Source organism: Penicillium citrinum (genome assembly GCF_028827155.1).
Source record: "Penicillium citrinum strain IBT 23319 chromosome Unknown utg000001l:1.0-4955037.0:1.0-4956770.0, whole genome shotgun sequence".
NCBI lineage: Eukaryota > Fungi > Ascomycota > Eurotiomycetes > Eurotiales > Aspergillaceae > Penicillium > Penicillium citrinum.
The window spans coordinates 320812-345411 of NW_026622686.1; the positions used below are offsets into that span (position 1 = coordinate 320812).

Genomic DNA, 24600 nt, shown 5'->3' on the forward strand with positions numbered 1-24600 from the left:
GGCTGTCTCTACGTATGATTTTACCGCATTGAATAAGTACATGATATCTTTCAATTACGAGTAGATATTACCTTCGTCCTGTATTCCACCTGAACGGGTATTCAAAACTCAGTGTATGCGGTTTCTATATTCTTTGTTCGTTGTTGACATTCCTTGACATCATCGCCGACGCGTCAGATTCAAAATGAACCATTCGAAATTCATTGTACACCAATGCGAATGACGATTCAAGCGTATCTTCAACTTTGAAGACCTACTTTCTATATCATACGCACAAAGCTCCAATCTTGTCGGTCAGGAGGTTATAATGACATCACCTCCCCTGGACACGTCCATCCTATCAAATTCCTCGATAAAAATATCAGTCACCCAACTCCTGTGAAGCATGATGATCCTTGTTGCAATTAATATAAATAGCAAACACTGATAGGGTGATTATCTTGTATTGCGAACATGCAGAGGCGACTCAACGCCGATCATCTTCTACGGATGACGTTCCGGGTGTGCGCCACTCACCTCAGGGTTCACCACCGTTTGAAATTAGCGAATGATAGATTACTTGGCATACGTTGGGTGTCAAACAGCTTGTAGGATATATTTACTTGTATTCATATAAATAACAGTCTCTAGTCATGGAATTCTGTCGACTACAATCAGCAATTTCCAACGACACAGCTCCGTCTAACATCTTCATCTCTTCAAGCAACTTGGCTATTCTTTCTACCAAATCTATACTAGTTCTACTCTGACAACCAACACAATGTTTCATCGTCGTCGTCCAGCTACCACAACAACTCGCTCGTCTAAGCCAACCCTCATGACTCGCCTCCGCGGCCCAAATGCCAGAAAAAAGACTGTGAAGACGAAGACCACAACAACTAGACATGGTCCAGCTCCAACTACCACTCGACGTGGCCCAGCTCCAGCAACGCATCATACAACTACGACTGGAAAACGTCGCTGGGGTACCACCAGACCTCAGCATCATCATCATCATCGAAAGCCAAGTATCGGCGATAAGTTCTCTGGTGCGATGTTGAGATTGAAGGGCAGTTTAACTCATCGACCTGGCGTCAAGGTATGTTCTATCACCATTCCAATATCCCAGGGTTAAGATTGATGTAAATTCAAAAACAGGCTGCTGGCAGTCGACGTATGCATGGCACAGATGGACGTGGTAGTCATCACGTCTATTAAATTGCTAGCAAAGAGTCCTTAAGACATGACGAGTTACGAGATACTGTATTTTTACCATTATTTGATCGGAAACCCCAATGTATTTCTATAAAATTCACTTCATTCCATTTCCATCTTCATTTAGAATATTCTCTCTAGTAAATTCATATACTTCTTCCTCTGATACCTGTGATGTGTTGACTACATTCTCCAAGTGCATCTTCTCCCTAATTGCGTCAATCGCCCCATCGTGGCTTGACGAACAAAGCTAAGATCGACTTTTCCAGCGACCGGCGTATCCTCAACGTTTCAACGACGACAACCCGATGAACGTGCATTAACCAACCACTCTATTCCTCTAAGCATTGACGTTTCGCTTGGACTGTGCATATTAGTAGTGGATTTGGAATGCGAGCAGATGGTGGTGAAGCATGCTTGGCCGTCCCCTGACCGTGCTGGATCTTCTCACGGCCGATTATTGGAATGTGAAAAATGCCAGCAATAGGATAATTTTTCGCAACGACGGCACTGGTGAGGTGAGAACATCCAGTTCTCATGAACAAATTCTCTTCCTTTAATTAATTTTGTTACTAAAATTTCTAGTTATGGCATCAACCCGACCAAACTGCCTCCATCGCAGCCGGATTCAACTGGCGAGCGCTAGACCCGCCATGTCTCAATGAGAACGTAGCCAAAGGGACAATTAAAGGAAAGAATCGGGCATCGAGTCTCACGATTGAGTTGACGCTCGTAAAGGGTGGGAGAAGTTCATTGGATCAGGGTGTTGAGCAGATATCTGCCGAGAATGAGTTTCACGACGAAGCATTTATCCGCAAGACTTTCACTATTCGTCTCAACCCGACATATTTCAGGACCGGGAAAAATCAAGAGATTCCCCGCAGTTTAGTCTATTCTTATGCCTTGGTCTTTGATCGATCACCATATCCCCCTCCGGACGAATGGAAGGACCGCGAGAACGGTGTAAAATGTTCCGGAATACGCGATTTCGTTGGTGTCAAGGTTGACTCTAGACGTGACAGTCTCTGTATTGGCATCAAGCATCATCTCAGGTACGTGGTTTTATCTAGATACCTTCAAATCCGTCTATACCGAAAACACCAAGTCGCACGGTTGTATCTCATCCCTTGCATTATATCTCTGCCCCTGTTAACTATCAGGTGTCTTGCTGAGTCAAAAATGGAGGGCTGAGTGGAGCTGATTGTTTTTTTTTCCACCTTCAGAGCGAACATATGTACATATATCATGACTATTTTCATGATATTGCTGGTAATTGCCGGCGTTGTCGCCGGTGTTCTCACCTCGTCACATCCACTTCCCAAATCTGCTGTCGTGGACTTGGGCTACGCACGTTACCAAGGACGATCCTTGTACAATGACGTTGATGAGTATTTGGGAATGCGATTTGCTAAGTCGCCCGTCGATGACCTTCGTTTTCGAGCACCTGAAGACCCGGAACCCTCTTCCGATGTGCAAGATGCCTCTACTGTAAGAGATTTTTCTATCAAGCATCGTGGTATGTTGTCTTCAATGCTAACAAAGGGATAGTTTGGTCCAGTTTGTATCGGTACAGGCCAGACCACTAGTGATTCAAAAGCCGAAGACTGCCTCTTTATCAACGTCTTCAAGCCCAAACATGCATCTGTGAATTCGAGTCTTCCGGTGTGGTTCTTCATCCAAGGAGGCGGATATGCAACTAATGCCAACAACAATTTCAATGGTAGTAAGGTTGTGCATAATTCCGGTCATGATATCGTCTTTGTCAACTTCAATTATCGTGTCGGTGCCCTTGGATTCCTTGCTAGTGAAGAGGTACGGCGAGATGGTGATCTTAATGCCGGTCTGCTGGATCAACGGAAGGCTCTTTCTTGGGTTCAGAAATACATTCATCTCTTTGGTGGGAATCCTGACCATGTGGTGATTCATGGTGATTCGGCCGGTGCTGGCTCGGTTGCTCTACATTTAGCTGCCTATGGAGGTGAAAATAAGAACCTGTTCGTTGGTGCAGTGGCCGAATCTACCTTTTGGCCTACTCAACGAACGGTCGCAGAGATGGAGCCTCAGTATAAACGCCTTGTTGAGCAGCTTGGTTGTGATAATGCGCAGAACAGTCTTTCGTGTCTGCGATCGACTGATATTGATACTCTGCAAGAATACGATGTCCAGTCTGCATTTCCTGGTGCCACCGAGTCTCCGCCACCACTTTGGTATTTTTTGCCAGTCACTGATGGAAGTCTTGTCAGTGATCTTCTCTATAACTCGTTTGAACAGGACAAGATCATTCATGTACCACTGGTCGTCACGGATGATACCAACGAAGGGACAGCTTTTGCAGTCAATGCAACCAGTCCAGAAGAAGTATCGCAGTTCATGAAGAACAACTATCCAAAGCTGAACGAGACTCAACTGAAAACTATCAATCAGGTCTATCCGCTGATGGATCCTCTACCCAAACATGCAGCATATTTCCCTTCTGCTGCCGCGGCATACGGTGAATCCACCTTCACTTGTCCTGGTAATATGATGACTGCGGCTATGTCAAAGCACTACAATTCTAACAAAGTCTGGAACTATCGATTCAACGTGCAAGACAAGACCCAAATCGAAGCCGGTAAAGGTGTACCGCATGTGTTAGATCTTGTTGCGATCTTTGGCCTACAACAAACCAACACCCCTTCGTTATCATTTGCCAATACCAACAAGAAAATAGTCCCCATTACGATGGACTATTATCTGAGTTTTATCAAAACACTGGATCCCAATACTCTACGGAACAAGGATGCGCCCGAGTGGGATAATTGGGGGAATGGCACTGGAGAGAGGTTGAAGCTTCAGACAAACAAGACTGAAATGGAACCTGTTCCAAAGGCACAAATCGAGCGATGCAGGATGTGGAAGGAGTTCGCCGATACGATGGAACAATGAAAGCATACTCTAGTGTAGCTCATAATACTCGGGTTTCACAGTTGTGTCACCGTGGAGTCTGAACTAGGGCTTCCATGCTCCTACGAGTACGACCTAGTATACTAATATTGGCAGAATAATAGCCAGAGGAATGTATATAACGAGGAATACGATCTTTAATAATAATGCTCAATCACTTCAAGCTTATCCCGAGTGTAGATATTCTTCTCTTCCAAGATTTCCCCTCAACCACCTGCATATCATAGGTCCAACTCGTCTCCACTCCACTACCACAGCCCATCATCGCGCACGAATTTGATTCCGGGGCCCTCCGCATGGCCTTCTCCGCGTGACGAAAGTGACAAAGTGACAAGAATGAGGGGTTATCAACGGGAAATCCTTTGAATCAAATCCGGGGAAGCTCCACAGCTCCACTTTCATCATGACTTGGTCTTCTCGTCTTTGAGCTTGCTATGAATCCTTCTTTTTCATATACATATTCGCAATAAATTCTACTTGATTTTAAAGTAGACTTGCTGCAGCTATGAGGCCAAATAATCCTCCACTATTTCCTACTCTCGCCGTCGAGCTGATCGAACTCATCGCCAGCAAAGCTGACAATCAAAGCTTACTAGCCCTCCGCCTCGTCTGTCGAGACCTTCAGAAGAAGACCTTCCATCACTTTGCACGTAGATCATTCTCCTCAATAAAGACCGATTTATCCGAGGAAAGCCTTATTCGAATCAACACGCTTTCACAAAATGCAGCCATAAGGCCATACGTCCACGGCCTGGCGTTTATGCTTCAAAATGGCGTCGGTCGCGGCCTTGTATGGGATCGTCATCCTTGGGGTCCAATATCAGCTCCTTTAGAAGTCGATGCGATCCGTCTTCTTCGAGATAATTTGATCAAATATTTAACGAATTGCCGCTCCTTTTACATCTTCTGTCGATACCCCGAGGGCCATCCGGACATGAACCATGTAACCATCACCGATGCAGTCGCAGTATTCTTCGCATTGGTCGTGGATTCTCGATTACCTGTTTCTTCCTTTCACCTCATTTATGCGAATAAATACTCACGGACATTGATTATGGATATGCGACGTATACCGAAGATGTTATATCGACAACCACAGTTCAAAATCGTATGGTCGAATTTGCAAAAACTGTCCTTGGAACAATACCTCACACTCGACAATTTCGGGTTTTTGCTAGAATTGGTACTCAGTGCACCGAATCTGAAGACTCTTCTTTTAAATCTAGGATCGCAGGATTTGGCATCTGAATTCATGCACGAGCTTGCCGAGACGGCCTCATTCTCCCAGTTGCAGGAGTTGGCTTTATTCAGAACGTCAGTCAGATTACCGGATCTAGTGAATATTCTACGTCGAGTGCGTGAGAATTTAACTGCTCTTACTTTATACCATGTTTCGCTTGCGCCGGACAATAATTGGATATCTGTTCTCACAGAATTAACTCGGGGCTTCAGTTCGTTGACGACGATTTCGCTTTATTATTTATGGGCCACGTCTCCGACGAAAGAGCTTCTTGCTTTTTTGGATATGAATAAAGCACCGGCTTTGCAGTCTATGCCTGACAAGGATTTGCATATGTGTTATTCTGATAATCCCAAGAGTCCTTCGGTGCTTGGGGTTGAATATTCAGGGAATAAGATGCCGCAGATTCTTGGCTTGTTGCGGAACTGTGTACTGAATCCATGAGGACAGAGTGGTCAAATTGTGTGGATTTGATTTATATGATAATCGGACATGTTGCTGTTTACATGTAAGCGTTTTTTTACTAGTAACTTGGATGCCTTGTCACCTGTAGCATTCTTTATACACAGTTGATCACTGCAACTTACAGTGGTGGACTGATATACATCATAGTATGAATTTGAATTACCTTCAAGTGCCATCCTGGTTTCAAATAAAAATACAATAACGCTATTCAAGCAGACAAACACATGAAAACACACATTTCATTCCAATGTTGTGAACATGATTTCGTACTTTCTACATGCCTGACCGTCAGGAAATCCACCCTAGCGCATAACGCCCAGCTTTATACTTACACTAGCATTGTAGACTTCATGCCACGCGAATGTAATGTCCTGCAAGACAAGTGGGCCCATACTACAAGGCGATTCTCTTTCAAACTTTTGAACCGCATCCTTCGATATCCATCCAATAACGTCTGTTTCATTGTCGGGCTAATCATTGAACTAATTCCTTAGTCTCTTAGTTGCAACACAATCTCAAACACTTACTCAGCATTGTCACAATGGATTCGGCTGTGTCCGGCCGAGTTTGGTAACCAGCGGATTAGTGGGTTAAGTGAGTGGGTTAGGTGGGTGCATCCCCCTCGTCGGCGACAGTCCTGTTTCAAAATTAAATCTGTCTCTTGACACTACCTAACACATCGCCATAATGGGAGACTCGATAGCCGTGGTAAGAGATGTATCCTGAAGAATATTGCTCATTGCCTTGAGTCTGACGATGTTAGGATCCGGATTTCTATACTATGGAGGAGGAAGCGTATCAGGATGACTTTAATTCGTGGGTCTATGGGGATTTGCTTGGTTTACGATTCAATCTGACAGCCGATCAGAGAAACTACTTCCATTGCTTCGACTATTGCTAAGGGTATCATGGAGAATGGTCGAAGGTCGTTATGATATTCATATGTTCAGGGGTGCATCTTGTTGACGGAAACAGATACCAGGCTATGAAAGAGAACGACTACTGGTGAGTGCCAGATCAACTGTCCTTGATGCCCCACTAATATAGGCCGGCCATTTTATTAGGAGTCCTTCTGATGAGCAACAATTCGAGTCCTTGGAAAATGGGTATTTGAAATTTGCTTTTTCTTCTTTCGCCCCTTTTCTGACCAGCCCAGACATATGGTATGTCTAGTTTTAGACTATCACCAGAAAAATCCACTTCATCGGTCACCTATCAAAGAGAACCCCAAGGTTTGCACATTCCATTACTCAAGTTCTCATTCATTGGGACTAATTCTGCCTTAGCATATACTTGACATCGGCACAGGTAAAGGATCATGGGCAATGTAAGTCACCTCGAGTTGGAAGAACACGGCAGGTAGAGTGTTTCTGACTCCTCCTCGAATAGTGACATGGCAGATAGCTACCCATCCGGTAATTTCTACGCTCTTTGTCCAATCCTAATGTTCTATCCGAGACACAAGCATTCTAACCAATATAGCAACTGTTCGCGGTGTGGATATCTTCCCTCCCCCCAGTAACCTGGATGCCCCCGAATTGTATCTTCGAAGTCGACGATGTCCTCCGCGAATGGACTTGGAGAGAGCCCTTCGACCTCATCCATCTTCGTATCCTCCTAGGAGCATTTGACGACGCCGGTTGGGACACACTTTACCGTCGATGCTACGAGTGCGTTTTTCCAGACCTTATAAATCGAGACATTGTGAACTGACGCGACCCTAGTAATCTGGAGGTAGGCGGCTGGATTGAGCAGTTAGAATTCGACATTCGACTATACAGCGACGACGGCTCTCTGAAGGAAGATAGTCTTCTTGCTCGGTGGGGAGACAACTTTATAGCCTGTGGGAAGCGAGCCGGTCGCTCACTCACGACCCAAGAAACAATGAAAGCCGCCATTGAGAAGGCTGGTTTCGTGGATGTACATGAACACCTCTACAGACTTCCGCTAGGTCCGTGGGCTAAGAACGAAGTCCTTAAGGAGGCGGGTCGAATCAATTATCATCACTGGTCAGCGGGTTTGGAGGGTTATGCAATGTGGCTTCTCACGAAATTTGGAGCACCTGAACCATGGACCACGGATGAAGTGCATGTTTATCTTGCCAGCATTCGGAAGGAACTGGCGGACTCGAAAACCCATGCGTATCAATACGTGTATGTCTCTGCTTTGCCTATTTGTCGACTTCGCGCCGGTGCTGACATGATCTAGACGGAGAGTATGGGGACGGAAGCCCACTGAAAAAGAGACGAAAGCTATGGAAGCTGAGGTTAAAGTGAAGCAAGAAGAGTAGAGAATCTGCGGACTGGTTGATATCCAGCATGATATAGGGATAGGAGTGAGCATCGAGACATCATCACTCATTGTACAAATTTATACAGATTTATATTGCTCTTTCCTTCTAGTGGTACCTGATATAAGACCTTGAGGGTGTCAACATGAGCAAAATTTCTGCATTCCTTATTTATCGTTCAAATTCGGAGTAATATCGAGCTATATTCAACTTAGCATGTATCAAGTATATCTTCATCTAACGAATTCCAAGCTCCAGCAATAATCCTCAGTGATTCTCCCTATCATCCCCCCTTGACGCTCTGTTTCTTGACGTTTCGGCCTAATATGTTAACACTCCAAGAGGTAAGGTTTCCTTCAAATTGAACAGAAAGATTAATCTTCTCATGCGGCCAAAGGGTGATATAGTTGTCGGACCAATAGACAGGTGCAATCACATTGCCCTGCGAGTCAATCGCATTCAAGTTCACAAATACTGCCGGGACTGGAGACTTGTTCTCCAGCTCAATATTTCTTGAGGTCCATCCATCTTGAGTCTTCGAATTGGAACTCGTAATCTTTACTTTGACACTAGCAGACTTCAAGGAGTGCATCTTAGTGTAGTCCGCATATTCAGTCACTGGCGTCGAATACCAAGTCGAATTCGACCAATCAAGTATGTCAGGCTTTGAAGAGAGCCAGTAGACGTTCCGACTAATTACATGTTTCCCTTTTCCATCTTCAAGTATCAGACGGAGGAATGCAGGGTCTTTGATCTTTTCAAGCCCACTGACTGACTGGAGCTGTTTAGATGAAGTCGGTGATGTTTGAGTCTTGATTCTAGAACTAGATACCTTTTTACCATTCATATCAATGAGATCAACGGATACTTGACGATCGCCTTTGCTGTCGATGGAATGGTTGATGAGCCAGATATCTTCGTTCCCATAGTCATACGCAACATGCTCCATGCGCGATCCCACTTTAGTCCCAAAATATGAGCCCATTGGGCTCAAGTAGTAGTCAAAAAGTTGCCAATGCAAATTAGGCCATGCGCTGTTCAACATCCAGTATACCAAGCCAGTCGCAGTGCGAGAGGCATTCTGGTGAGCGGAATACGCCTCAAACTGGGCACGAGTGGCTTCATAGTCTGCCATCTGGCATTTCAGGACATAATCTTCCAGATTGATCGGCTTCCCATATCGACTGAAGAGACCCTTGTTGTATATGGATCGTGTATTGAAAGAGGATTCTTTGCTCGACATATGGTACAGTCCTTCCTCGGGTTTGCTCCAAAGGGTCTTCAGATCATCATCTGCCATGAATCTTTTCAAACTCTCCATCACAGGAGTACCAACTCCTGCACCAAGCTCAGATCCAAAGCCAAAGGCTGCACCTTTATCATCTCCGTACCAGTAATTCGGCGGTACCCAGTCGTATGGACCATCCATCTTCATTCCTGACGGGCCTAGGGCTTCGGGATATCCACGCTTGCTAGCCGATGCAATGATCGGATTCCGCCAGTCCATTTCTTTCAAGGCTTTCAGATATACTTCCGTTGCTCTATCATTGGGCCAGGAATCGGACCCAACTAGGAATCCAAGCATAGATGGATGCGGTTGCATCATTTCAGCTTCGTGAAGCATAGAATCACGAGCGACGGAGTAGTCAGATTCTTGCCATAGATATCCATGGCCGTCTTCGTTATGCTATACCCTTTTATTAGCCCATCAAATGTCAAGATATGTCTTTTCCGATTCTAATCGGTATTTAGATCCTCACCTTCCAGCCCTCCCATTTCGTGCAGCATTCCCATCCAGCTAGAACCATCAGTCCCATTTGGTCAGCCATTCCATAGAAGTCATGATGCTCTTTTTCCCTTCTAGACGAATGGTGTTCAAGCCCATATCGAGCATGTATTGCAAGATGGTTCGAACTCGATTTTCGTCATAGCGCAAGAAAATATCTGGTCCATAACCAGCGCCCATGACTTTAAAGGGGTACCCGTTGACAGTGAATGCGGTATCATTATGTACATTAACATAGGAGGAGGCACTTCGGATTCCAAATTGCTGGGTGCGAGATACATCTGAGGTCTCTCCGCTGTCATCGTAGAAGATGGTCGCATGAACCGAGTACAGAGACTGTGGTCCCCAACTCGCAGGCCACCAGATTTCAGGATTGTTGATCCCGACTCTGACGGAAGCTGTCCTTTCCTCTCCGGGCATTAAGTGGAAGTCTCGGATAAATCGAGTCGGCTCGTCATGGTTGGGTGGCTCGATGGTGCCGTTGAGGGTGACACGAATTGGTCTGGGTGCTCGATTGACCAGGTTGGTCTTCAGTGTGACATTGACTTGCTCTTTATCATCTAGCTTCGGGAACCCTGTAAAATCAGTATTCACTCGAAAGGGAGACATTGAGACGGTCCCCGTTTGAGACAGTTCAACATGGCGCCAGACCCCTGTTCCATTATCCGGGGATGAGGATTCCAATCTTCGAAGCTCTGGGCAAAATCCCGATCATAGTTCGTGGGATATACTCGAATGAGAATACAGTTGTTGCCTGACTGGACTTGGCTCGTCAAGTTATAAGTATGTCCACCGAAAGAGCCTTGCTGTTCTTCCTTCGACGCGATACGTTCACCATTCACATAGATATCAGCTTTCGAAGTGATACCGTGAGTAATCAGATTGAAGTACTGTCCATCCAATGGATTCATTGTAAATTCTTCTCTGTAAAGCCACGGAGCACGAAATATCTCCTTGTCCCCGATATTACCCATGTTGTCCGAAAAGAACAAATGTGTGTCGTTGTAGATTCCGTTCTCGATTAGACCTGCCATCACTGTCCCTCGCGATTCAACGCGGTACCAGTGCGTGGTATTGAATCCAGGTAGTGACAATTCAGACATGTCGTCCTTGACGCGCGTGGCAGACTGGAGATGCCAGCCTGGAATAATAGCCCTATCTCCAGCCTTGGACACGAGAGGCTCTCCTTTGGCAGCCGCTAAAATGCCACATAGTGCCATAGTAAGGGTTATAGGCCCTCTGTGTATATTCAAACGCATCGTATTAGCAGAAAATGATTAAATTGATTTGCAACTCTTCAACTTCGAGTTGAACTTGAACTTGAAGTTCACAAGTGTTATTGTGAGTGCGCTTGGCTATAGAAATATTGCGATCATTGAAGTACAGAATAGAAGATTGCCAAAGTCCAAGTTGCATTGCATTGTGATCAGACTAAATTCTCCTTTACAACCGTGGTAGATCTATAGAGTATGTGGTAGTGTTGACTGCAAGATTTTGGCCCAGATTGGTTTAGTAGGGTTGATTTGGTGGTCGGCGATTCCGGTAAAACAAGTGGATTTCCCCGGTTAATCGTGTGATGAACCACGAATTTCCTATTCGAGGCAATGAATAGACTTCCTCTTCATCAGGGTAATGTATGGTTGGATATCTTGTGGTATTGATGACATGGGGGAACAATATGTACTAGTAGTAAGCTAGAAGGGACTAGGTCACCATCAGTCATTAATTATGTCATTTCATATACCCCGGTATTTTCTCATATTCTTTGAAGTGACCGAGATATGTACTTTTAATTAGAATATACATGAAGTCAGATGGTAGCTAATACTTATAGCGAAGTCAGAGACGCGCTAAGAGAAGTAAACCAGTTCCTAGCACAGCAGTATACTATAGCATAAGTCCCGCGTGCGACTAGTAAATGCCATAGATTAGAATCTCATATCTCTACAAAATCTTACTTCAAGATATTATATTAGAAATCTGTTTACTACATAGTGGTCTTAGCTGATTTATAACATAGAATCGAAAAAAAAAGTTCTGTGACGGAACTATAGAGATAAGGTCTTTTAAAACATGCAAGCTATCTCGTATTTCTTTCTAGTGGTGTTGAGAAAGAATGATTAAGTCAATTTAGCTTTAGACTAAGGACTCTCTAAATCAGAGATCTCGTATTTTAATGCATAAATAGATAATTCGTTTGGTTGTTGACATAGATTTATCGCATACTATGTGCGTTGGGGTATTCAACACCTTTGGGATCTACGTCAAATAGAAGATACAAATCAGAGTCTTGAGTCCAGGGTACGCTGTTGGATCGTAAATGCAGAGACAATTTTCATTTAAGTAGGTTGCTTTTCAAAAAGAATCCCTTTGCTGGTTCTTTGCATGTCATGCAGCACTCACATCTTATACACGTCGTGCCCCTTCTATCAGTAACTTCACTCTTAATACTAACAACAGCAAAATCCCTCTTTTACTATTGCCAGTGCACGACCGTAGCTTGAATTTCTTTTCCCCTTTTTATGGCCTCCAAGCTCAATCATCAAGGACACGTATGTATCTAACCATTCCTCCTTTCCGGAAAGGGATGATAATGACAACACCGGAATGCGCCGTTGCATCGTCGTTTTCAACCAGGAACCATCCAAAAAGCAATCAAGAGTGGAACTCTAAGATATCCCTGTCCATTCATCGCCCTCATTCATCCCCATCAACCCATCACATGTCCACCTTGACAGATCCCGCCCGCATTCCCACTCGATCCCCATCGTGGAGTCGCCGTTGTCCAGAACCATGGGAAGCAAGATACATTGACTGTCTCTATGTTGCACTTTGTTCGAAAAACCCGCCTGGTTTCGGTCTAGTTGGATCTTTGCGATGGGAGAAACACTTGAAGCGGTCGAGCGTGCTGGTCTAGGGCTCTGATCCCCTATCCAGGGCGTCGTTGTCACTGCAGGGCACCGCCCTGTTTCCATGCCAGCTCCTAGTGTTATTGGAATGTGGCTATTCGATCCACACGGTCCTGCGGTTTTGCTTTCTCTAATGTTGGACGGCTGTCTTCTTGCATTTGCACATTGCATTTGCACACCTGCTTGCTGAATAACTTCGCTTTCTGTCAGTGCGGGATGTGAGATGGAGTTGTGAGTGCGACTCCAATTATCATATTAACTTGAATATTCGATAAATCGACTTCTCGACTTCCTCATGCGCATGGCTGGTCACACTTCCCGGCCTTCATGGACAGGCCTTCTGGCCCTGGGCCTGGCTGGGTTATCGTCAGTTCAGGCGTTGGACTTGGACGCTGATAACAATGGTGAGTAAACGCGCTTGCTAGGCTAGCCATTTTTATACATTTCAGAGCTAATCCGTCGCAGAATCCGTGAAAAAAGCGGCCAAGATAGTCGCAACAGACATGATGAGTTACTACACTGGATATCGACCCGGCGACAATCCTGGTAACTTACCAGATCCATACTACTGGTGGGAAGCCGGAGCCATGTTCAACGCCATTATTGATTATTGGTTCGTGACCGGGGATGATCAATGGAATGACTGGACTATCCAGGGGATGCTATGGCAAGCTGGAGATAACGCCGCTTTCATGCCCAATAATCAAACCAAGACCGAAGGAAATGATGATCAGGCTTTCTGGGGATTCACAGCCATGTCTGCCGCAGAGCGAAATTTCCCTAATCCACCAGATGACAAACCTGGTTGGTTAGAAATGGCTCAAGCAACTTTCAACACTCAAGCGCCGCGATGGGACGACTCGTCTTGTGGTGGAGGATTGCGCTGGCAGATCTTCACTTGGAATAATGGATACAATTACAAAAACACGATTTCCACTGGTGGATTCTTCAATCTGGCTGCTCGTCTTGCGAAATATACCGGTAATCAGACTTATGCCGATTGGGCTGAAAAGGCATGGGATTGGACTTACAATGTCGGCTTCATGACTCCGGAATATCATTTCTGGGACGGCGCAAGTGATCTGGATAACTGCACCGAGAAGAACAAGATCGAGTGGACTTATAATGCTGGAGTTTATCTCTTGGGAGCAGCAAACATGTACAACCTGGTGAGTGCTCATTCTTTCACAGTGCAAAAGTGCCGATTCTAACACGATATTCAATACAGACCGAAAGCAAGAAATGGAAAGAAAGAACTCAAAAAGTCCTCGATGCAACGGACGTCTTCTTCTCAAAAGAGGCACCAAATGTGATGTACGAGCGCGCATGCGAGACCGTCAACACCTGCATGGTCGATCAGCGTTCATTCAAAGGATATCTCGCTCGATGGATGGGAGCAACCACCCAAATGGCCCCCTTCACTTATGACCAAATCATGCCCAGACTCAAAGCCTCTGCCGAAGCAGCTGCGAAAACATGTACTGGTGGACCGAAAGGAAGATCCTGCGGGTTGAAGTGGACTGATAAGAAATGGGATAATACGAGAGACTTTGGCCAACAGATGGCAGCTCTCGAAGTGATTCAGTCTAACCTTATTACTCGCGTTGCTCCCCCAGTTACAGATGATAATGGCGGTACTAGTAAAGGTGATCCTAGTGCTGGTGGTAAACCAGAAGAGCCTAGGCCTTCGAGTTTGATGCGTAAAATCACAACGGCTGATCGTGCTGGAGCGGGCATTCTTACTGCCATGATGATGGTTGCCATTGGAGGATCAGCTACATGGTTATGCTGGGATTAGATGATCATCTTTCCCAGGATTCTTTTATATTTTCTGTTCATTTGCTCGGCCTTTGTTTTTCTGTGAATATCTTTTGGTAAACGAAGTTGCAGGACTCGGGAAGCTGGTTCATTCTAAACTGATACTTGTATACTTCATTCTATGAAATTGATACTCCCAATAACGTGTAGATCCGGAATATACAATCCGGATTATCCGGATCTCATCTAGATATAGTACCACTCAAGCACTTTCTCGTCCTCTTAACCTCGGTTGTCCCCTTTTTTTTTTACTCCACTTCAATCTTGCGGGGAACTGGGGCAATCTTCTTGGCTGGACCGGTAAAAAAACGGAGTATACGACCAAACAGTGTAACAGACCCGATGGAAATGCTGATCCACTCCTAAACCTGACTGCTACCTCCCTGACTATATCATTACGCACTCCACATTGTAATCTTTTAAGGTTCAGGGCGCCTTTCTGCACCGACAATTACCCGACGTTGTATTCATTATGCGTGGGGGTACAGAGCAAATCCCGGGGATATTAAGTGAAGACTATTACTCCCGTTTTGATTCTATGGGCATATACGAGTATTTGTGGTCATCTCGCAGTCATGAGATACACAGTTTTAGGAATCGCGGGTCTTGTAGCAGCCGTTGAGGCCCAGGAGATCTTCCATACGACGAAGGGTCATTCTGCTCGATCTCAATGCACACAGGCTACTGCTTCACCGAGTTATTACTTTCAACCGTTTTCGTTTACACTCAATGAGACAGTTCGGTAGGTCCTAGTCGTACAGCGTGGACGAGATGATGGCAGACACTTACAATATTAGATATGCAACATCTATGCCCTCGCCCACTACAACAAAGACATATGCACCAGCATATACAGATGCAGTTAAACATTTCACGTCTTTGTCAACGACAACTTGGGGAAGTTGGCTACCGGGTGAGACGGTGATCAGTGCAACTGATCATGATGATCCCTACGGACAAGCTGCATGGTCTTCTATGTGGCAGGCAGCGGATCTCCAGAATTATGTGAGTAACTTTTGAGTGGGTTTTTGAGTCACTTGACTGATTCGACTAACTTGTTCATCTTCAGACAACGACTGGAATGTACTCGACGACCGTCAGCCCAACTCCCATCCCAACAAGCGAGCTCGTTCTTCCACCAAGTGACTACTTCGGTCCCAACGATTGTTATAACTTCCCAGAAGACTTTGTATTCGGTGTTGCAGGTAGTGCAGCCCAAATTGAAGGCGCAATTGCTCTCGAGGGCCGCTCTCCGTCTTTACTTGAGAAACTTGTTGCGGACAGCAGGCCAAAGGACTATGTCACCAATGAGAACTACTACTTCTATAAGCAGGATATTCAGCGATTGGCAGCTATGGGAGTCGAATACTACAGTTTTACCATCCCCTGGTCTCGAATCCTACCATTTGTTCATCCTGGAACTCCGGTCAATCAACAAGCCATTGACCATTATGACGACTTGATTAATACAATTTTGGACGCTGGAATGCAACCCGTGGTGACTATGCTTCATTTTGACAGTCCACTCATGTTCGTCGCAAGTGATAACATCAGTATGTCAATCTTCAAGTACTGTTATAGCATCAGTATAGTATACTGGTACTCGCAGACTAATCTCTTGATACACTTCCACTGACAACCTTTCAGCAAAACACCCTGATATTGGCTATAATAATGCCGGATATCAAAACGAAACCTTCGTCGACGCCTTCGTGAACTATGGAAAAGTCCTTCTGACCCATTTTGCCGATCGAGTTCCAATTTGGGTGACGTTCAACGAGCCATTGCTCTACGCGTTCAACTTCCAGGGTGTTGACAACGTAGTTCACGCCCATGCCCAAGTCTACAAATTCTATCACAACGAATTGAAAGCCAAAGGCAAGCTCGGCATCAAATTTAATGATAATTTTGGAGTTCCCAAGAATCCCAAGAATTCTAGTCATGTCGATGCTGCCAATCGTTTCAATGAGATGCAGCTGGGTTTCTTTGGAAATCCAATCTTTCGTGGCGAGCAATATCCCAAATCCATTTTGGATACTTTGCCCGGTGCAAAGCCTTTGAATGACTCTGAATTGAAGTATATTAATGGCACTTCGGATTTCTTTGGCATTGATCCTTATACGGCGACGGTGGTTTCTCCGGCTGATGAAGGGATTGAGACGTGTTCGAAGAGTACAGCCGAGTCAAATTTGCTTTTCCCTTATTGTGTGAAGCAGGAGACTGAGAATATCTATGGATGGAATATAGGGTATCGATCTGGTGAGTTTTCCACTTATTCTGCTACTCTTAGTGCTGTCTCCTGGGGGCCCTTTGCTAACCAACTAGAATCCTATGTTTATATCACACCAACGTACTTCCGGGAATATCTCCTTTACTTATGGAATACATTCAGACATCCAGTCTTTGTATCTGAATTTGGATTTCCTGTTTATGGAGAAGCAGACAAGGATCTTCCTGATCAGCTGTATGTTTCTCCTCTACTAATACTCATGCTATCCAATGTACCCTGCTAATCTGACTCAATCCAGGTTTGACTCTCCCCGCAGTGTTTACTACCTCTCCTTCATGTCTGAAATCCTCAAATCTATCTATGAAGATGGAGTTCATGTCATGGGAGCTCTCGCCTGGAGTTTTGTCGACAATTGGGAATTTGGTGACTATTCAGCCCAGTTTGGCATTCAGGTGGTGAATCGTACGACTCAGCAACGTCACTATAAGAAGAGTTTCTTCGATCTTGTAGACTTTGTGAAGACTCGTCAGGGTAATAAAGGCTAGAATATTATGTAAATAGTGAATTCAATCATCTTTCTCTGCTATTTCTTCCCAAATGTTGTAAATATTGTAAATGATGCCCTTTTATACTTCGGAATTCCCAGTTGATCCGCCCGATCCACGTGATATCAACCGCCCTCCGCGGCTTCTCCTCACTTCAACCTCGCAACTCTCCACGTTCAACGCCCAATTCAGGTTTTAATTGATTGTTGAATGGAAGTTGCCCTTTGAAATTATGGCTGATTCATTTACTCTTCCACTTCGTCCTGTTGTGGAGAAATCCGACCGTCCTGATACTTTACCGGTTGAAATCGCCCAGATCAATGAACAATGGGGTAACTTTCGCAATGTCAATGAGGAAGTTCTTCTTTCGAAGCTCGCAGAAGAGGAGGAATATGGAGGACCGGTGGATTCAGAGGAGAACGACGACAAAAAAGACATGGATACCACTGAGCGCAAGGAGGAGCTGTACAAGCGGCGCGCGGAGATAACCCAGTTTGCGATGTATACCACCCATGGGGAGAAGATTCCTGACGAACGATTAGGTTTAAGAACATTGAAGCTAATCAGATAATGTTATAGGGCCTCCCATATGGAAACGATGTTCGCTCTCGACTTTGTATCGCTATTATTGTCCAAACATGCCCCTCGTCAAGCCGAAACCTCAATGTCCGCATATCTTAAACAAATCGCACCCGTTGGCTCGCTCAATTCCGAAGTCGTACATCCTCCTCCGAAACCAGAATCGGCGAATAAAGACATTGCGACAGTCTCAAGAGGGTGGAGGATTCAGAACTTCAACTCGGCAGCTAATAAACTACTGGGTGCGGCATCGCGGTTGGAGAAAGAAGTGGAGGCAGAGACGAAATACTGGAATTTGGTGCTGGCGGTTAAAGATCAAGGATGGAAGGTCTCCAGGCTTCCACGGGAGAGACAGTCTCTCGGTGTGCAGTATGGATTTCTTGAAGGTGAGTGAACTCATAAACAGATGAGCATACCTATCTGGTGAACCCCCCGCTCTAACTATTGAAACCAGCTACGCCTGCTTTCCGCGATCGTGGATTAGCTTCTTTACGTCGCACCAATGATGGAAGCTTGGTATTGGATCAGGGATTGGTACCAACAGGTTCACGCTTTGTCAGGGTTCGCGTGAAGCGAGGCTCGAAGGTTACAGGGTGTACAAAGGTCGGCACTGCCTCTGGTGATGCAGAAACGATTGAACAACGGATCCTTCAAGCGCGAGACTCTCTTTTCGAAGATGAACTGTTTCATGAATTGGTTCGAGAAGCTAGGTCGATGGCGAGCTGTGGTGTGACGACACGCCAGAATCTCATTCAGATTCCGGCAGCTGATGATTTGGAGATTCTACTTGATCTGGTGGATGTCAGCGAGGATATTCTTTCTGATGAGCAGGAATCATCCCATCAAGATTCCGTGCTTGCAGATGGTGTAGCTCATTCTATGCGCGTACTACTGTGCTTTGCCCATCGTCAAAATCTACATCGACGAACGCAGATTCCACCTCCTTTGACTCCAAAGAAACGGCCTAATCCTGAATATCATCTTTTACGTCCTGCCCTCGCATACCTCCAGCACATCTGCCAGGCCCGTTATCTCGAATCATTCATCCACGACATCACCAGTACTCTACGGTCGTCAGGCTTCCAGATTCCCAAATCCACGGCCAACATGTTTTCCAGTTGGAAAATATCCCATCAGCTTTCCTCCTCGAATGCCCTTGAACGTCTTGTTTCGAGCTCCTTACGACCCATTGAGTCCATTTTCCAGGGCAACCTTCTCATGCCCAACAGTTCTTTCACTGTGAAAATGAAGACGAATATGTCATTCCCACCTTTTGGCACACAATACGATGTCTCCTTCAGTCTCCCTTCAATTTCAGACCTCAAATCTCCCGGAATTCTCAGTCTGAGAGAGGAGGTAGAGGCGGCTATTGCCCACCTTCTTCTGCTCGACCTTGTCATGAAAGTTTCATCTACGCCGACCGAGGAGGCTGAAAAGGCTACCAACACACAAGACAAGAAATGGTGGGTTCCCATGTACCCTCATATGGGTGAATTATTACTTGCCTATGACCACCCGGAGAAACACAAGAAAATGCGCATCACTTTATCCCGCGACCAGCTCTCCCTTGAAACCTATCTAGTACGCAACATCGACGAAGTCAGTATGGGAGCCGCAGAAGACCGATCTCAAGATTCAAGTCGCAAGACCTGGAAACTGCAGCATTTACCCGACAGTCTAAACCAACACTCTTCTGCAATGGCCTTCGCTGTGGCCGAATCATCGAGCTAGCCGATTCTTCGCCGATTCTCTGCCGATATCAATCGGGCCGGGCCCGATTCTCCACCGGCATCTGAGACCGTTTTCCGTCCGATCCACCACAACAAGCGGGCTTGTGGTTTAGTGGTATAATACTCCCTTAGCATGGGAGTGGTCCGGGGTTCGATTCCCCGCGAGTCCATCTTTTTGCTCTTTCAGCATTGTCTTTTTGTGCTGTGAGGCTTGAAGCTTTTTTGTTTTTTGCATCCCGCGCATCACTGGTAGAGTGGGGTTGCAGAATTTTACAATCTTCGAATTTGAAGCCACGACGAAGAGATGGAACTGCGGAATGGGAAGCCTGAAAGAGAATTGCAGTAATCTGCTACGTTCTTACTTGCGAAGAAATTCCAATATCTAATATCATGGCTGTCCTCCAGCGTGGTGGTACTTGGACGCCGTGTCTATAATCAACTCCTATGCATAAATCAATCGATCAAAATACGCCATTGGGTGGCTTTCTACCAAGAATCAAATGAATCATTTCAATTGAAAAGGGCTAGATCCAGCTCATCATCCCTAGGAACTCTCTTAATTACAGTTTCGCAGTCAACGCCTGAACAGACTCTCGCTCAGTCAAAGCACTCTTCAACCTCTCCTCGCCCAACCTATATGCCCCAGGAAGCCAATCAACACTTTTGCCCAAAGCCATCAAAGCAACAGCCTCTCCGCTTAACAAGCAATTCGCCATTCCATACCCATTAAATACAGCTGCGATCCATTCCCCTTGACCACTACGCCCGGAAAGCGAAGACGGCAAACGTCCAACCAAGGGTAATCCATCCGACGAAAAGCCCATTATTCCACTCCAAGAACTCACAAGTTTCCAATGGGGAGACGCATCCTTTCCGAAAAACCCAGGCAAAACACTTCGCAGATGCGCAACAGAGTGCTCGCCTACAAAACTATCATCCGCAGAAACAGTCTCGTCAACTCTGGCATCCTCACCTCCAAAATAAAAATACCCTGTCTTAACACTCTGTCCCAGGTAATACAATCCATACCCCGATCTTCCCGTCGCAGCATCATACGTTGGCGTGTAGTGAAATCCCCAAGAGATATTCTCTCCCTGATTCGATACAGAGTGACCCGGATCCTGGACCGTCATCGTCCCCTTGAAAGGATGAATCCTACCTCGAAGTCTTGGAAGAAGATGTCCCGTATATCCATTAGTAGCATAAATGACATTCCCAGCACGAAGTGGACCGCGAGATGTATGAAGTGTATATGCATTCTGCGTTGCGCATGCAGCATCATACTCCACGTTTTTCACCGGGGTATTAGTCTCTATAGTGAGACGATCTGGATATTTCTTCAAAATATCCGCAAAAACCTTCGTCACAAGTCGATATGGCCAGACTGTACCGGCTGGAAGTAATGCTCCTCCAACAGCGCCATGAATTCCATACTCCTAGAGTCAATCATCAGCAAATACCAGATCAGCCAGATATCATTCAAAAGAAAAGAAAAGGGATACCTTCAACGCATCCCCATCAAGAATACTATAAATTCCCTTCAAAGAAGGATGATCCCCCTCCAACTTCTCAATACTCTCCTTAAACGCTTCAAATTTCTCCCCCGTCATAAAAACCCTCAACTTCCTCAATTCCTGAACTTCACTACTCTCCTTCACATCAAACTCCTCAATCAATCCCCTCATACATTCTAAATTCTTCAACGTGAATTTCGCAATATTCCCTGCCATTTCTGATCCATAAATCGTCGCTAAATGACTATATTCCTCCCCACATTAGCGGCCATTTGTCCGCCATTCCGGCCCGTAGCACCCGAACAAAGTGTTCGAGCTTCTAAAATTGTGATTTTGACTGTTGGGTGGGATGCCAAAAGTGTTTTGGCGATTGATAGACCTGTTATTCCGGATCCTATTATCGCATAGTCTTTTTCTTTGGGGAGAGTTGGGGATTGAATGTTTGAGAGAAAGTGTGGTGGTTGTTGCCAGTATGATGATGTTGGGCTTTCCCTTGGTAAGCCTGGATCTGCGTTGACGAGTTTGGTAACTTGTTCATTTGTTAGTTGTGAATATCATATCGGAGGTTATTTATTAGTCTTACTTTGCTCGATGTCACAGTTCTTGTTGGATGTCATTGTGAGTTGTGCAATAGTATGTTGGCTGTAAATGCAGGAGTGGATGAAGATGCATTTTATATCCCATCTTCATGCGGGGTTTATCTTATCTTGACGATTTCTGCGCGTGGAGATGCCTCGTTAGGAATGGTTTGGATGGTTCAAGCCGAGGTTGAGTTGGAGTTGAAATATTATTATTATTCTATATAAAGAGAAGACTATACAGACTGCGACAGAGAATATATACAAGTTTATGTACTAAAGAGGCAAGATAATAGCAGCCCCCAACACAATCGCAATAACAGAAGCTCCTAGCGACATTTCAAGTCCATCCCATAAGGTTCTCCTCGATTGTAACCTGGCAGCAGTATTTGGTGTAGATTTGACAGCCTTTTCAATATCCCCAGTCTGCGTAGCTACTTTTGCATCCGTCTTGATATCAGACTCGTGATGAATCATAGTCACAGCAGTGACAGAAGCGAAAGGCGTAAGGAGTGTCGCGAGATCAGAGTCCCAGGTTTCAGTGTAAGTTATGGTAGTGAGAGAACTTCGAACATTAACGGCATGTAATTTTGTTCTTTCAGCTTCCCAGGCCGTATATGTTTCGGTAGATAAGTCCCAAGTCGTGTGCATTGAGGCATAAACTTGACATCCTGCTGTCGGGGTATAAGATGTGACTGTATCCCAACATCCGCCGAATCTATCAGCTGTGTAGCCACTGATGAACATATTAGTTGAGGATACTCAATAGAAGTAGGGACATTGCATACCTTGGGCAACAGACCGCGATGGTCTCACTAGGTTTCAAAGAACTGGCCATCAATGCAGCCGTATAATAGTGATATGGAAAGCTCATCGACTCGGGCGCATTCAAGCTCATCGCCCCAGAAGTTGTAGGAACATTGTCACCGTCGCGTGCAGCTTGTGCAATCGTCTCCCAACCACTGGGGCAATGAATACCAGGTGAGTAGTATACTCCAATCGGTACACTTTGTTCCTCTGCCATTGTCATTGGTGTCGTGGTGGATGTGGGCATGCAATCTAAATACTCGGTCATTGCGCAGTCCACATTATAAAAGCCACGCGGAGGTAAATGCTCCTCCTCTTCTCTGAATCCTGCTCGATATGCGAGGGTCAATCTGCTTGGATCTGTACATCTTGGTGGTGGTATGTATGTTGTTGTGAGAGGGCCATTATTTTGGAACGTGTATCGATAATTTGGGATTGTGAAGGGGCCTGTTTCATCACTGAAGACTGTGCCGCGGACGGTTAGGGTCGTCATTTTAGTATGAAGTATTCGATTTCTTTCTGAAAGGGGGGGTTTCTTTGATTCCTTTTCGAGGGAGAGTTGCTTGTAGGAGAAGAATCAGACTGTCTCGTAAAGGAACAAAGCCATGTCGGACCCTAAAACTGGCCGGTGGAAATTAACCTCCATTTTATGCACTTTGAGGTGTTCTCCTCAATCTACAGTAGTTCAATTTGTGGAGCATCACTTTATGGCCCTGAGGCTCAAAGACCTCGCTTGTCAATCTCCGCCCCATCCACTACCAGCTTGGCAGGGACCAGAGCAGTCTCAATTTCCACCAAAAAGCGAACTAGTGCAGAATTTGGCTAGTTATGTCTCAATTTATCACATAAAGGAAGCTGGAAGTCAGTGATTCAATTTTGGTTCGAGGGTAAGTAGACGCTTTGAGAGACTATTTGCATTCGTTGGCTTGGCTGCATTGGGAGAAGAGAGTGCGATGGCGTTTGTTAATAGTTGACTTACTTTGCTGCATTTATGGTTTACTATATCTATGATATCTACTATGCACAGATGAAGGCAGTTATTATTACACAATGGTGCCGGCTTGATGCATCGATCATATCAACACTTTGATGTAAATTCCCGTCGAGTAGCTCTTTCATGCAGAAATGACAGGTTCACATGGCGAACTACATATGTACGTACTGTACATTCTGGGGTATCAGACACCATGGCATCTTTATACCAAGCCGAGCCAATAAACAGAATCATTCATTCATTTCTAATTTCCCTGATCTTTCACGGCTATGTATGCCGACATCTGGTATGCGCGGTATGCAGCATGGCGTAACCTCATACCAAACAACTCACATTCCCACCAGAAACATGCGCACCAAGCTTTTCAAGCTGAGAGGAATGTATGGATTGTTTTTTCTTTGCGGGGAGAATAAAATGAGCAACACCTTCTCTCAATTGCGATTTCCATCTTCTTCCTCCAAAAGTCAAGATGAAGTTCTCCTCGGTCTTGCTCGCGGTCTTTGCCCTTGTTTCGTCAGGTCTGGCTGACAAGACTTGCACCCCTAGCTTTGACTATTGCTCAGATGTTCTGATTAAGTCTAAGGGTGGGTTATAGTCAATTTGATTTCATCCTTCTAGTCTGGCCCGCTAACTGACTATATGCAGGCTTCACCGAAGCCGACCTTAAGGATGTACTGAAGGGCAGTGACTTGGAGAACGAGGATATCAAGAATGTCCTCTTCCATTGCAAGAACCCCGGTATCGTTGGTCATCCCAAGCTTTGCAAGAGTGGATGCAAGGACTCGTCCCAGGAGGGTAGCCACAAGTGTGATGGGTAAGTTTCAAATATCTTCCTTGAGAAGACAATTCAATGGTCTAACATCACGTTATAGCTAAATCCTCTACTATCACAAGTTACACATATCATCAGAATACACTGTATCTAAAACAATCATTGAAACTATCTATTTCCGTAAAGTAGCTTGAACTTCCGTACTG

The 24600-nt window shown here is 45.2% G+C and overlaps 12 protein-coding genes across 12 annotated transcripts; 8 read left to right on the forward strand and 4 right to left on the reverse strand.

The window, feature by feature from the left end:
• Positions 1-760: 760 nt before the first annotated feature.
• On the forward strand, positions 761-1197 carry N7469_000124 (uncharacterized protein; the record flags this gene model as incomplete). The annotated part of the gene is made up of 2 exons (XM_056639044.1): positions 761-1078; positions 1138-1197. 2 exons carry the CDS (start codon positions 761-763, stop codon positions 1195-1197), a joined length of 378 nt encoding a protein of 125 aa, XP_056504801.1.
• Positions 1198-1607: 410 nt separating this feature from the next.
• N7469_000125 (putative carboxylesterase) lies at positions 1608-4119 on the forward strand (the record flags this gene model as incomplete). The annotated part of the gene is made up of 4 exons (XM_056639045.1): positions 1608-1712; positions 1780-2246; positions 2418-2682; positions 2743-4119. The coding sequence occupies 4 exons, from the start codon at positions 1608-1610 to the stop codon at positions 4117-4119; spliced, it is 2214 nt and encodes a 737-aa protein (XP_056504802.1).
• Positions 4120-4642: 523 nt separating this feature from the next.
• N7469_000126 (uncharacterized protein) lies at positions 4643-5821 on the forward strand (the record flags this gene model as incomplete). Its single annotated transcript, XM_056639046.1, has 1 exon — positions 4643-5821. One exon carries the CDS (start codon positions 4643-4645, stop codon positions 5819-5821), a length of 1179 nt encoding a protein of 392 aa, XP_056504803.1.
• A 708-nt stretch (positions 5822-6529) lies between these two features.
• Positions 6530-8132, forward strand: N7469_000127 (uncharacterized protein; the record flags this gene model as incomplete). The annotated part of the gene is made up of 9 exons (XM_056639047.1): positions 6530-6550; positions 6606-6658; positions 6711-6745; positions 6793-6847; positions 7129-7169; positions 7232-7257; positions 7325-7512; positions 7567-7995; positions 8051-8132. 9 exons carry the CDS (start codon positions 6530-6532, stop codon positions 8130-8132), a joined length of 930 nt encoding a protein of 309 aa, XP_056504804.1.
• Positions 8133-8415: 283 nt separating this feature from the next.
• On the reverse strand, positions 8416-11138 carry N7469_000128 (putative glycosyl hydrolase; the record flags this gene model as incomplete). Its single annotated transcript, XM_056639048.1, has 4 exons — positions 8416-9819; positions 9893-9930; positions 9999-10493; positions 10550-11138. 4 exons carry the CDS (start codon positions 11136-11138, stop codon positions 8416-8418), a joined length of 2526 nt encoding a protein of 841 aa, XP_056504805.1.
• Positions 11139-13122: 1984 nt separating this feature from the next.
• On the forward strand, positions 13123-14625 carry N7469_000129 (glycoside hydrolase family 76 protein; the record flags this gene model as incomplete). The annotated part of the gene is made up of 3 exons (XM_056639049.1): positions 13123-13231; positions 13293-13996; positions 14056-14625. 3 exons carry the CDS (start codon positions 13123-13125, stop codon positions 14623-14625), a joined length of 1383 nt encoding a protein of 460 aa, XP_056504806.1.
• A 595-nt stretch (positions 14626-15220) lies between these two features.
• On the forward strand, positions 15221-17420 carry N7469_000130 (glycoside hydrolase family 1 protein; the record flags this gene model as incomplete). Its single annotated transcript, XM_056639050.1, has 6 exons — positions 15221-15387; positions 15443-15650; positions 15715-16198; positions 16293-16904; positions 16971-17109; positions 17174-17420. The coding sequence occupies 6 exons, from the start codon at positions 15221-15223 to the stop codon at positions 17418-17420; spliced, it is 1857 nt and encodes a 618-aa protein (XP_056504807.1).
• Positions 17421-17652: 232 nt separating this feature from the next.
• Positions 17653-19730, forward strand: N7469_000131 (mediator of RNA polymerase II transcription subunit 17; the record flags this gene model as incomplete). The annotated part of the gene is made up of 3 exons (XM_056639051.1): positions 17653-17912; positions 18000-18385; positions 18454-19730. 3 exons carry the CDS (start codon positions 17653-17655, stop codon positions 19728-19730), a joined length of 1923 nt encoding a protein of 640 aa, XP_056504808.1.
• A 559-nt stretch (positions 19731-20289) lies between these two features.
• Positions 20290-21459, reverse strand: N7469_000132 (NAD(P)/FAD-dependent oxidoreductase; the record flags this gene model as incomplete). The annotated part of the gene is made up of 2 exons (XM_056639052.1): positions 20290-21165; positions 21232-21459. 2 exons carry the CDS (start codon positions 21457-21459, stop codon positions 20290-20292), a joined length of 1104 nt encoding a protein of 367 aa, XP_056504809.1.
• A 20-nt stretch (positions 21460-21479) lies between these two features.
• N7469_000133 (uncharacterized protein) lies at positions 21480-21860 on the reverse strand (the record flags this gene model as incomplete). The annotated part of the gene is made up of 2 exons (XM_056639053.1): positions 21480-21772; positions 21827-21860. 2 exons carry the CDS (start codon positions 21858-21860, stop codon positions 21480-21482), a joined length of 327 nt encoding a protein of 108 aa, XP_056504810.1.
• A 237-nt stretch (positions 21861-22097) lies between these two features.
• On the reverse strand, positions 22098-23121 carry N7469_000134 (uncharacterized protein; the record flags this gene model as incomplete). The annotated part of the gene is made up of 2 exons (XM_056639054.1): positions 22098-22557; positions 22610-23121. The coding sequence occupies 2 exons, from the start codon at positions 23119-23121 to the stop codon at positions 22098-22100; spliced, it is 972 nt and encodes a 323-aa protein (XP_056504811.1).
• Positions 23122-24091: 970 nt separating this feature from the next.
• On the forward strand, positions 24092-24498 carry N7469_000135 (uncharacterized protein; the record flags this gene model as incomplete). Its single annotated transcript, XM_056639055.1, has 3 exons — positions 24092-24206; positions 24268-24436; positions 24495-24498. The coding sequence occupies 3 exons, from the start codon at positions 24092-24094 to the stop codon at positions 24496-24498; spliced, it is 288 nt and encodes a 95-aa protein (XP_056504812.1).
• Positions 24499-24600: the final 102 nt, after the last annotated feature.